This window comes from Toxorhynchites rutilus, chromosome 3 (assembly GCF_029784135.1).
Source record: "Toxorhynchites rutilus septentrionalis strain SRP chromosome 3, ASM2978413v1, whole genome shotgun sequence".
In the NCBI taxonomy this organism is placed as follows: Eukaryota; Metazoa; Arthropoda; class Insecta; order Diptera; family Culicidae; genus Toxorhynchites; species Toxorhynchites rutilus.
Window position 1 is genome coordinate 161,892,850 of NC_073746.1, and position 13,816 is coordinate 161,906,665.

The following is a 13,816-nucleotide window of genomic DNA, read 5'->3' on the forward strand; positions in this document are numbered from 1 at the left end:
GATTTGGTCTCTTTTAACTTTTTTGATAATTTGACGTGCGAGTAGTTCGGATTTTGCGCGAGCAAAATTTTGATGCGTTTTTGGACGACATTTTGATAACAGGCGAGCAAATGTCTAAATTGAAATAGAGGCAAGCATGCACACTCTTACAAAACGAGGGGTGGTCATGTTTTTAAAGGCACCATCAAAAGCATTACTTTGAGTCGACCAAATTTCAATCGAAACGCCCTTCATACATGCTGGCCATTGTACATAAGTTTTATGAATTCTTAGTCTCTTTTTACTTGGATATGATGGTGCACGTAGCTTAGCTAAGGTTCACTTCGCAATGGTAATGGTCTAGGAAAAATCTTGTCATAAAATTAAACTATTTATGACTACACTCTGTCCAACTTCTACAAGACCACCTTGAATATATTTCGTTGTAACACAAACAGTTTTAATTTCAACAAAATATTTTCATAGATAATTGAACGCTTGGAATAAAGTATATTTAACGTCAAATTTCATTCAAAAGTTTCGTTTGTATATTTATTAGACTGAATATGATGATTTCAGCTGTCCAGTTTATATAAGACCATTTAAAAATTCATAAGTATTATCAATGAAAAATTCAGAACAATCAGCACAATTACATGTCAATAATTGCCATTTATTGTAATAACCTGAAAAATTCGTGTAGTAGTATTCCATGTTTATCAAATTCTGCAGTACGAATTTATCGTTATTTTCCCATGTCTCCGAAATTGCGGCCTCGAGTTCATTAACCGAGGTTTACTGTTTTACCTCAGCGTAGATTCTGGGTACTAGGATTCCCCAAAGGTTTTCAACAGGATTCAAGTCTGGAGAGCGAGCCGGTCAGTCCAATAAGCCAAGTTTTTGGATCCCAACCCATTGCTTAGTTTCCTTGGTGGCTGGAAAAATGGATTTTTTGCGCCGATATCTACTGAAGAGAGGATGTATGTAATCCTTGCTATTCATTTTGAAGGATGTGAAAGCTATCTTGAGTTTTTCGGTAGCATAGAATCCCGCGCAAACCATGCACGAGCCTCCACCAAAGTTCCTGGTTGAAAAATACTGTTCCTCCTTCCGTAAATCACGCCAGTATCCGTTGAAATCATGAGGACCATCCAAATTGAACATTTTTCGTCACTGAAGATAAGTTAGCTACGTTAAAAGTAATAAAAAATGCCATCTTATCATCTTGGGACGTAGCCTAATTGGTTGCGCTACTAAGCGAACGATCATGAGCTCATAACTCAGGGCCCTTAACTGACCATCTCTGTGTGTTATTCTAGCTACTACGTCCATGCAACAATCATCATGGTGATGGTGATTCCAACCTCTCACTCCACATACGAACTGCTGCATCGGTAATTGGTGCTATTTATAACACAACAATGGAAGCCTCATATCGACAGTCCCGCTGTGAACAATACAACTGTGAATATTCGAACAATAGGAATATTCTTACGCCGAAAAAGGCCACATGTGTATCGATAGAATAGGAATACTCTTACGCCTAAAATGGCTACAGTGTAATATACAACGAAAATTATCTTAAGATAAAAAAGTTCGATTTACGTGTAGCTCTTCTCTTCTTACCGTATCCTTGAGGATTCGCCTAATAATTGAGCACTACTTGATGGGATCATCCAATCCGACGAGCAATTTCTCTGATACGAACATTTTCTTGGTGAAATGCATCGATTCGTCCTTTTTCTCTATCCGTGAGCACTATTCACTTCGGAATTTTCCAAATTTATTGATCATACAACTAAAACAACGGAAAATGTAACTGATCTTATAAAAACTTGACACTTGGAAAATACAAAAACATTTGTTTACGCACAGCGATTGCACACACACGTATGAAAATCTTGCAGTGCATGGTAGTTACTAGCAATAATACACTAGAATATAAATTGAAGCGTTGTTTGTATACAATGATATAAAGCAGCAAGATTATCACCTGATCTTATAGAAGTTGTACAGAGTATATGGGATTTTTCTCCAACGAAATTGTCATTCAGAATCTATTCTAGGCGTGTTTTTGGCATGAGAAATCTCAACTAGGTACTAATAAAAATGACGTAAGTATAATCTCCTTTATTCTGCGCGGCGAATGGCGTGGATGACTCAAGTCACTGCATTCCCGTAGGCGAATGGCATGACTATAGTTTGTCGCTGGGTGAGATTTGAAGTCGTATCCTTATATGTGGCTTCAAAAATAAAACGAGAAACTTAGCTATCTCACGTCATTCGCCGAGCGGAATAAAGAGGAATACCTACGTTGAGACGGCAAATGTTTCACTGGGAACGTTTTCTTGATATACAGCATATAATTTCTTACAAAAATTCAAATTAGAATGATATGCAAATCATCCTAATTTATTCGCAGCAGAAAGAGTGATCAATTATAAAACTATTACATAAAAAACCTTTATCTGAATTATGATTTAACACTAGTTGTAATTAATGTAATTGTAATTAATAGAAATTCTTAGTCAGTATAATATTTTTTTTCCGAACCGAACAATCTGAGTAGCCGTTTTTCAGCCTTTTCGACACCTTGATATTTTGGGCGCGAAATTTTCATCATCTCAGATTGTGGTGAAAAAAATTAATTATCGCATTTTAAATGCTCTGCTAACTTTTCTCTATTTAGAAACATGTCAAACGTGAGAATTTACACACAAAAATGTTTCGAGCAAAACATTATTTTTTTCAGGAGTCTTCATACAAAAATGACTTATATTCCAAAAACTATAAAAGATAGAAAATTGATGACTTCGACAAAAGTTTATATTTTAACAAGATCTAAAACTTTGCCGAATACACTATATCGCTATCTTGACTTTAAACAAAATTAGGTTAAATTGTATTTTTTTCAAAGAAAACATGAAAAAGTTGTTCGAAAAACTTTTTCCCTGTAAAAGTGCCCATTTTCCGATGTACGGACGACTTGTTGGAAATTGTAAGGGCTATTCATATATGTATTTTTGGGAATATTACAAAATACGTTTTTGAGAAAAATGAATTTAAATTTTTAAAATAACATTTTTTTTTTTTCCAAAATATATATTTTTATAAAGGCTCATATGGCGTTAGCCTCACGGGGCCGGGAGTTCAATACAATTTTTCTTATTATCTATGTTAGTAATATGTAACCGATTACTCGCGGTTGGCTCGAGGTTAGTATTACAAGTGTTTTCGTAATTCGGATGTTGCTGTCTCCAATGCTCTGTACGTGTGCCCGACACGGGATACTTCCTATTGGGATGCAGCTGACCATTAATCAGCAACGCCCCCCTAGTCTGTACCTCATATCTAGCGTGGTGCGTCTTTCTCGACTCGAGGAATCCAGGATAGAATGGTCACTAGCCGGCGCAATCATCAGTTCGTGTAGAGTTGTCATGAGCGGTACAACCTTTGGCTCTTGTTGAATGATCAGTGGACTGCACAACCTTTGGCCCGTGTGTCTGTAAAGAGTGTGTGACATTTTTGTCAGCGAATTTTTTTTCCAATTTTTTTTGGTATTTTTTTGTGAAAATTTAAACAATTTTCTACATTTCATCCTACGACAAGAATTTTGTAGGTATCATAGTTTCCAAGTTAAAATTTTTTGTTAAAAAATTAAGAAAAAAAATTTGGCTTTTTCCAAAAAGTAGTCTAATTGTTTTTCGAATATTTCAAGTATGCAAAGTTGCTTAAATGAACCATGTCTGTATACCCACAACGTTTCACTACTATCTGAGGTGGTGCTGCCAACTCCTAAGACGAGTTGGCATGAAATTCGTCCCATACATTAGAAGATGGGCACTTTAACAGAAAGTTTTTCTGACAACAACTTTGCACTTTTAAGGGCTATTTATATATTTTTTTTAAATTAAAAAAAAACCATTTTTGAAACGAATGAATTTTAATTTTCGAAATATTTTTATATTTATATTTGTTTGATAGTTTAAACTTTAACTTAAATTTTGAAGGTCTTATAGTTTTTGAGTGGGAAATATTTTAAAATTTTTAGTTTTTCCACCTTTTTTTCGAAAAATTTTAACTTACGAATTATAAGACCTACAAAATATTGTTTAACCCTTTAACGGGTACCGGCATCTATAATGCCACCAACGATTTTATTTTTGTCTCTTCATTAACAATAAATTATCACTTCTAACCTTATGTGGTAAAGTTACCACATAAGGTTAGAAGTTCTGATGTCTAGCACCATGCCTGATTTTTCTGAGCGCAAAAAAAAAATCAAAAACTATTCATTTTTGAGCCATTTTTGTGTTAACAACTCCCAATTTAGAGCAGCCTGAGCAAATGTTCCGTAAAGTCATTGAAAAACAGTCGTTTTGCTGAAGTTGTTTAGGACCTGCTGAGTCTGATCATGAGTTTTATTAGTTGTTTTTGTTGAAGCTAACATTAAAAATTCAAATACAAAAAAATTCATTTTCACCATCAAGTGTTTTCCGTTAGACGGGCAACTATATTGCCACCAACATTTACGCTGGCCGGACAGCCCTTTTACGGATAGCCCTTTTACGGGCAGGTGGCAGCTATATTGTCACCAATATTTTACGCAAACCGGGCAGGTGGCATCTATATTGCCACCAATATTTTACGCTAACCGGGCAGGTGGCAACTATATTGCCACCAATTTTTCAATTTTTTAAAATTTCTTTGCATATTGAAAAAAATGTGTAGTGTATTTTTGCATGTAAACATGTCACTGTAATGGAGTTTGGCAATTGGCATCTATATTGCAAGTGGCATCTATATTGCCACCAATATTTTGCGCTAACCGGGAAGGTGACATCTATACTACCACCAACATTTTACGCTAGCCGGGCAGGTGGCAGTTATATTGCCACTAACATTTTGCGCTAACCGGGTAGTGGGAACTATATTGCCATCATTTTTTTCAATGTTTTTGATTTTTTTACGTGTTGAAAAAAATATTTTGTGTTTTTTAGCATGTAAACATGTCGTTGTATTGTAATTTGCGTTGATTACATGCCTAGTTCTCCGGCCAGTTAAATGGTTGAAGAATGAAATATAACAAGTTATTTTTTTTTTATTAAATCGTTTATTTTTACAGGCTCAGTTACATAAGAACAAGTTATTCAATTATCATTGAAATGTATGAAACAAATTTTTAGAGAAAAATTTCATTAAAAATAATTTGAAATTTTTTATATTAAAATTCTTTTTTCTCAAAATCATTCTATTTCAAATTCTGAAATAAATAGATATAAATAGCCCTTACAATTTCCAATATCAAATAAATCAACCATACATTGGAAGATGGCACTTTTACAGGGAAAGAGTTTTTTCTCGAAACTTCTTTTCATGTTTTCGTCGGAAAAAAACACTAATAATGTTTAGCTTGTAACATTTTTATGTATAAATCATCCCAATTTGCAAGTTCTATAGACTTTTTTTTATATTTAGAACATGTCAAACGCGGGAATTTACACATAAAAATGTTACGAGTAGAACATTATTTTTTTCAGGAATCTCCATACAAAAACTTTTTCCCTGTAAAAGTTCCCATCTTCCGATGTATGGGTGACTGGTTGGAAATTGTAAAGGCTATTCATATATATTTTTTTGAGAATTTAAACGTTTCTGAGAATAATTAATTTCAAGTTTCAGAATATGTTTTTCAGTGTAATTTTTTCAACAAAAAATATGGTATTTTTGTGAAAATTTAAACAATTTCCTACATTTCATCTTTCGACCAAAATTTTGAAGGGTTCATATTTTTTGAATTATAAATTGTTGTAAAAAAAAAAGAAAAAAAAATTGGTCCCTTTCAAAAAGGAGTTTAATTATTTTTTGAATATTCCAAGTATGCCAAATTGCTTAAATGATCAATGTCTTTACACCCACAACGTTTCACTGCTATCTGAGATGGTGCTGCCAACTCCTAAGACAGGTTGGCATGAAAATCGTCAGATGCAGATGCTTTGACATGCTTCCGACGATGTTTCGGAGGTGCTGTGGATCTAAATCGCCCCAAGCCTTATGTAGAGATGTAGAATAAGCTTTCTCGTTTATTACACCTTGATGTCGAAAATAGGCCCAAAGATTGTTAAATAAGGATCAAATCGGGACTTAGGGTGGTTATTCCATGGATGCTTGAGTGGTTGGTTGGAGTTGTCTTTCCTGAACTCGCTCATCACATATAATATGATTTCTTGCAAAGAGAAGTCATTTCCTCGGTCGCATCCTAGCAAAATAGCTCTTTAACACGATCGTCGCCCAAAGCTCTGTTTTTGAGTTTCTCGCGAGGCCCAAATTGCGGATGATTTATTAAATGAAGGCCAAACATAGTTTGTAGACAACTTTTACATGATCTAGTAAAATTTCTTTCTATTCGAAGACATGCCAAAGTCATATTATACGTGTTTCACAAAAAACTCCAGTACAAACCTTCTGTACTATAAATTGATAAAAGTATAGTATAAACATTATATTAATATGATTATGATTTTATTATTTTTCTACATATCCTATAGTTACATTTAGGTGCCTCTGCTGTCAAATTCCTTTTGAAAATCCTATTAAATTTGAACGAGGAAAGTGTCACCCATATCTGGGTGACGGGGCGACGAAAGGGTTCTGTTGCTTGGAGTGGATTTTTTCTTAACGCCGGATACTGTAATACTCCTATTTCGGTATCTGTTCAGACAGTCTCGATGTAAGTTTAACCTCTAGTTTTAAGCTAAATCGTGTTAATTGAGTGATCGGTAGTAGTAGAACGTAAAAAAAATATTTGTAAAACAAAATTTCTAGTGCGGATCTGGGTAACACTTTGTTTTATTTCAACAGCCAGTAAACTTACAACTGTGGAATTGATTTGGTGTAAACAACAGAGTATAGAAACTATTCAAAATTTGGGATAATTCATGTTAAGCAGAGACACAACACTTCGAACTGTTGCCATACTCACATATTGAACAAACGGTCGTAGCTGAATATGTAATATTGAAATTAAAAATTATATTTTGGGTAGCCGCTAACATGTGAAAAAAATTGTACGTTGTATTGTTATATACGGTGAGTCATAACGTTCTAGCAGGTAATAATCGATATGCTTTTTTACGAGTTATCGTTCTGATTTCAGATTCTTATTGGGACACACGAATAGTTAGTTAACACGTTTAGCTCAGCGGCTAGGGGCCGACGTTGAGCTTTTTGGTACGAAAGTGCTGACTGACTGAGACTGACAGTTACAAAATAATAAAATAAAAATATATACGGTTTGTTTTCGGATGTTTTATGAAATGTGACTACTTTCTAGTCGAATTGCTGACTATTTTCTATCTATACAATAAGTATCTTTGGGAACTGGGACCGACACTGATATTGTGCAAACGCTGTTGATGCGTGCTGAATGGAAAGCGCAGCAAAAAAAATCGGGGCTTAGCGTGTTAATAAACCTGAGAAAGTTCGTTCTCAGACTGTTGATACAGGGTTGAATATTCATACTATTTTTACTTGTGTATGAAAGTAGAAAAGCATCAGGATAAATATAAAAGAATCGTATCGAAAACAATTAATTCCATAAAAGATTAAATAAACTCAAGAAAGAAGCACAGACAAAAAAAAAAACAAGGAGCAATAGTCGAAACAACGCATGGTTGAAGTTATGAAAATTTAGAAAACATTGGTGAAATAAAAATAATTAAAATTATAACACACGTTGTTGTTAATCGATACCTGTGATATTTTTTCGAGACTTACACATACACTTTTAAAATATTCCTAAACACGGATACTCGCTCATAAGCCGAATATAACTAATGAAATTCATTCATGTCGCGATCGTTGCGAACAGATTAACTCGTTTCCATCATGTTTCAATCGGGTTGGTATTGTTTGTATAGCGTAAGCAAATATCAATTACTCACCCAACCGTCACGTCGAAAATGTTACTTCCGACCGAGCTCGAAACCGCCATGTCGCCAAAGCCTTTTCGCGCTACAATCACAGACGTGATCAAATCGGGAATTGAGGTACCAGCTGCTAAAAACGTCAGTCCCATCACCTGTGGAGAAAGTACGCGAAAATTAGTGTTCACAGTGCGAATTGCGCCCAATAAGCCCACCAATTTACCTCCGGTGGTATTTTCGCCGTATCACCAGCAACGTTAGCCCACCACACCATAAGATACGAGTATGCGGCTATCCACCCAATCGATCCGATGAACGTTACCGGGAAATACTTTTTGCCCCTTGGTGTTCTAGTATCAGGAAGTGTTAAGTACAGTGGAAAGATAATTGGAGCAACTAATAGGTAGGTTATTCGTTTCCTAGTTGTCTTTGGCCAAGACATGCTTAATGCCTCAGGTGGTTCTTCTTCTAATTCGTTACCCTGGAATGGCGTTGTGAAACAATGGGAACAATTACGTTGTGATTAGAATATTTGTAAATTTTGGTGTTTCAGGATCAGAGGAAAGTCTGAGTGTAGAAATTTTAATTTATGGTATTGCCTAAAAACACAGTCATGGAGTGTTAGTATGGAGTCTGCAAAACAATCGATAAGTCATGTTCTGTACAGAGCTCTCATTTGAAAACTCTACTTTGACCTTTCGTATGAACATTACATTGCCACAAAGCTTTCTAATAAATTACATATTCTCAGTATATATACCATTCTGAGAAAGACACTTTTTTCACGGCAATGTGATACAGGTTCCACTCATATAGGGTGCGCATCTGTTGATCTTGTTTTTAATTAAAGATTATATGATATGTATGTATATTTTGACATTACCATTCGATCGAAAGGTAGTGAGGAAATAATATTCTATAGTCGATTGGATGGGATGGAGTGAGGCACATCCTTTCTATTAGTTTATTTTCAAAAGATCTATGAAGGTAATATTACTTTTTTTTGAAAATATGGAAGATTACTTTCATAGATCTTTTGAAAAAAAAAAACAAATAAAAAAATTGGCTTCAGTCAATTGGCGACAAGTCAGTCGAGGCAGTCATTTGAGTGGAATAATACTCCCTAAACAATCGGGAGGTTTACTTCATACAAAAAAAAATAAACAGTTGAAAATAGCGATTGTTAGATAGTTTAAAAAAGTGTTTTATGTCATTTTCTAATAGAAACTAACGTGTGACCCCACAGAGCATGCACTTCGGAATTAATTTCACTTTGAATTTAATTTTACCATAAATATGTTCAAGTGTGAATAGATCTGTTTCATACCGTATGGATATAACCATTAGTTTCTTGGAATTTTAGACTGTGTTAAATACCTTGTGATCGAAAAACAAAATGCAGATGCTCCGCCTTATTATGCTTTAAAACAGCTGTCTCCGCCCAGAGAGGTATCTGAGCAGAGTTCCAGAGTAATGATGATAGATAAAAGTAGACTGGCTACCCGATGAATGTGGTGAGATAAGATCGAATATAGGTGTTACTGGTGTTACTTTATTTAAAACTATTGTGTGTCACAATAACGAGAACTCTAGAAAGCATTACCATTTTTGTTGACATCGGACTACGTTTTTCAGTAATGATATCAAATCAGAAAACAGAACACGTTTCTATGAAATAGATATAGAAAATGCAGCGTTCGTTCTACGGAAAATGTGGATAAAGAAAGTAAAGCAAATGATTTTGGTTTGTCCAGTCGAAAATGTGATCGTGGTTTGTCCACTGTTTTGAATGCTCTAGTTCAGTGCACCTGTGTCAAATTAGGTATTCGAATATTTCAAAACATATAATTAATATTGTCTTCTTCATGATTTCACATTCATTCTTGCACACCACTTGTATCTGATTTACATAGCTAAACCATTAAATTAACGCATTTTAATGAACTCAATTCTGATCATGAGTTGTCCAATTTAATAATGTTGGAGCGCTGCAGTTTGTTTACTGTGTCCTTCGCGTATAGCAGCAATAAAGTTTCTCTATGTTGAGTGTCTTGAGGTGAACACTTTTAAAATGCCCAAGAAAATGCGATATTCTGAAGAAAGCCTAAATTATGAATGGATCAATATGATGACAGTAAACTCAAGCAATGATAAATGCAACATCGACTTGAGAATTCGAATGTTTTCATTCAAAAATGGTGATTTCTAAAGCCGGACAAACCATGATCATTTTTTGGACAAACCATGATCATAATTCCTCTTTGAGGAAAATTGTTAAAAAACATAAAAATTTGAATAATTTCAACGCCCTATGGTAGTATTAGCAACTAGAGACTTGGGACTTTTCAACAAACCCAAACTCGTATCGATTATATGTAATTTTCATGATGAAAAATCGATTTGCATTTACTAGTTGCGTAAAAACACCCCAAATTGGACAAACCAAGATCATTTACCCTATGAAAGTATCGTACACAGTGGTGCAATTTTGTCCAGCCGAGGCACCGCGTCGACTTTTTTGCCGTCTGGTGAAGGTGCTTCTGTTTTTTTGCACCAATTAGTTCTTGTAGGATGCCCACGTTAGTTTTCAGACTGTTATGTGGAGATTGGTTGTGTATGATTGAATCCCACCTACGAAATGTTGATTTTATGCGTTATCAAATAGATAACGGTGGTGCGGAAATAAATATGTAATCACCTGGGGCCGCATTGTGTCTAGTACGAGAAGAATATTCGCGATGCATACTAAATGTGGTACGTGTATTGGCAATAAGGACACGAATCTCGTGTATTGTTCCCGCGTGTACAATAATGAATCATGAAGCATCCATCTTCAACTGTTTCTACAAAACCTAACATACCCATCGGTCCTTTTCGTGACCACCTCTTTCGACTCTAGAGTTAATTTAAAAATAATATCCGAAGTAATCAAATGCTATTTTTCTATTTTTTTGCTGAAAGAGATCTTCTGTGTAGGAGTGTGTTCGAATTTATTGGTGAAATAATGATGATGTTTTGAATTATGAAGGCTCTCTCAGACTCTTAAACTTTCTCAGTTCATTCTTCTCAGGCCTTTAAAAATCCAATATTGAAAACTAAACTAAACACTCGATCTTGAGAAAGGCCATTCGGAAAACCCCGCTAGTCCCGCTTCTGGTCGCTAGCAGGATGACTGCTAAATCGTGAATGATTATTTGCTGTTTTTTTTCCTGATCGATCAATTAATTTTCATGAATTCAAGAATTGTTTCCGGATTAAAAGTGACGTCAGGTGTATGTGATGCAGTACAGTGCAATTCAAGTCGGATGTGAAGAATATATGTGAGTTGCGTTCTTCGGAGCGGAAAATTGAGGGTGGAAATTCCTTCTACAGCTGTTGCTCTAGACACCTCCACCCTGACACACACACCCGATTCGCTTCGGATTTTCTGTTGTCGTTCTGAGTGTTCTTTGGAGCATTGTTTCACAACACTCACTCGAAAGTGGTGGATCTTTTTGAACAGAGCCCGATATGGCAGAAGTTTCGGAATCCTTAATGTCCTTAAGTAATGTCCCATGTCCTTAAGCTGGTTTGGGAAGTTTTTGGACGTAAATCTTACTGGATGATAAAGGTAGCTCTTCGATAATTTGCCGATCAATACGATTTCGTCGTCATGGTTAATGAAATGTTCTGGTATGCCGTTTTCGGACAAGCTCTTGGACAATTTCAAATCGCGTGCTCCAAAAAAAAAAACACAAAATAAAAAAAAGTTGAAGCTGAAAAGTTTCTCGTTAAGCACGCAATCTGTGGGTGCGTACTGTAAAGTGATACTTTCGTAACTTCTGGATTCATGAATCAGAAAATTTCAGAACAGCCGTTTCTGAAGCAGCATAAGGTTGATTGCCTTTTATGGCCCGACATAGCGAGCTGTCACTATTTAAATTCGACTGATTTTTCAAGTGTTTGGTTTTCTATTTATAGGAAAAAAAAAATTAATTTGATTATCAGAAGGTTTAAAATTCAATACTTGTAATTTTTTTTGAAGAATATTTCACGTAGACCACTTGGCCACGCACTTCCAGGCGTGGAGTGCAATTTTGAGTTACTTTTCGGCTGGTATCTCATCGAAAACACGTGTGATGTTGTCTTCCAGTGCTTAAATTGCTGCTGACTTATCGGCATAACCATGATAATAGCTATACACCCCGCAAAAAAATAGTTGTTGAAACCACAACCAGATTTAACTCATGTATTTTAGGCAGTAAAAAGTTCTAATTCATTGCACGGTAGCGATCATTATTGTCAGCAACGTTGTTCTATCTTCATCGTTAGAAGTGTATAGACCAATAATTCTTCCGGACCATAAACCGCACCAAACAGGACATTTTCGGCATACATTGGCAGCTCTTGTATTTCTTGTGGCTACTCATCAGACCAAATACGACATTTTCGCGTAATATCCAAAATTTGAGCTTCAATTTTACAATAAAATAAAATAAAACACATTTGTTTAATAAAAGTTGTAACACAACATTTATTTTGACACATGGTACGAATTACATCTGATCTGTCAAAAACAGCGCTGAAAAACCAAACAGCAAAATAATCATACTTTACAACGATAATGACGTCACTGCGGTTCCCAAGAAGTAGAATACGATCAATACACCGGAGCTAAGGCCGATAAGGGCAAATTGAATAAGAAGAAGAATTGAACTGCAAGCGATGAGAAGGAGTTCGAGCGAAAATTTGAAATTTGGCTTTTCGATGTCCAATTACTATGGACTATCAAAATCCTATCATACCTATTGATGAGCACTGCGTTACATTATTGGAAATCAACCGTAATTTCAGGTTTCAATTCCGCGGGCTTATACAGAGTGTTAATCGCCATGAATGTTGCTTCATTCCTTGCCATTTTCATCTGAATATGATCTCCTCTATACGGCTTTCTCGTCTAGCTTGGAGGAAGTTCGCTTTTTGCGAAAATGGAGGCAGTTATGACGTGGTGAATGCTATCTTCCAAGGTGTCGAACGTCCGTGGACTATTGGCATAGACCAGAGACCTCACATGCACGGACATGCACATTAGAAACGCACTCAATGAAACAAATGAAAATGATGAAGTGAAAGGTTGTACAGTAGGCCAACATGAATAAGTGGTAAGCGTGACTGCTATGCCTTGATATGTCACTTTTTTGGAAGACGATCCGGGACAATCCATTTCAGTGGAATTAGATGGATAAAACTCAAAATCGAATAGCTTTGATACTTTGACTCTTCAATGAATGCTTCTGCTTTCCAAATTGAAAGTAAACAACAGCAAAAATGCGTAAAGAATATACTGATTACTCTTCAACCTGATTGACTAAAATTAATCAATCGAAAATGACTCTGGCTGCAAAAATCTTCATGTCTCGATTTCGAAAATGACAATCCCTGGATAGAACATTCCTTACCAACTTTGTTTATAAATAGTTTCCATAAACTGTAATTCAAAAAAATATTAGAAAATGTTCCTGTGAAACAAACAATTCACGCACACATTTCAGAGGAAAAATCTTAGAATTAATATAATTTCACATTTCATTTCCAATACCAAGCAAACTGTACGATACCAACCACTACAAAAAAAATGAAGCATCGTTATAGTATACTGATCAAATGAACAAACCGTGCATACCGGTTTAAAGAAAAATGAAGACTTCTCGCGGAACTGCACTCGAAGTGGTACTTTCCTCGACAAGCATCCCTCTCTCTGTGCTGTAGTGGATTTCTCAAGGACACATTCGCACTACCGTTCGACCGTGAGAACCGTGTAGCAGAGCAAAGTGTTTCTAATGGAGACTGTTTCTGCACGTTGAATTCATGCTTTGATTTAGTGCAAATGAATGCAACTTTGGTGCTTCCCTGTCTAGCAGATAGTGGGTGTA

General features: G+C 35.5%; 1 protein-coding gene across 4 annotated transcripts in view; it reads right to left on the bottom strand.

Moving 5' to 3' along the window:
• The window catches only part of LOC129780443 (sodium/potassium/calcium exchanger Nckx30C), a 247,784-nt gene that overhangs the window by 10,170 nt on the left and 223,798 nt on the right, over positions 1-13,816 (bottom strand). For all 4 annotated transcript variants that reach the window (XM_055788728.1, XM_055788727.1, XM_055788726.1 and 1 more), the window contains 2 exons: positions 8,128-8,385; positions 7,923-8,059 (listed from right to left, as the gene is read on the bottom strand). In XM_055788728.1, the coding sequence (XP_055644703.1) occupies positions 7,923-8,059; positions 8,128-8,385 (395 nt within the window). The remainder of the gene's footprint in view (positions 1-7,922; positions 8,060-8,127; positions 8,386-13,816) is intronic.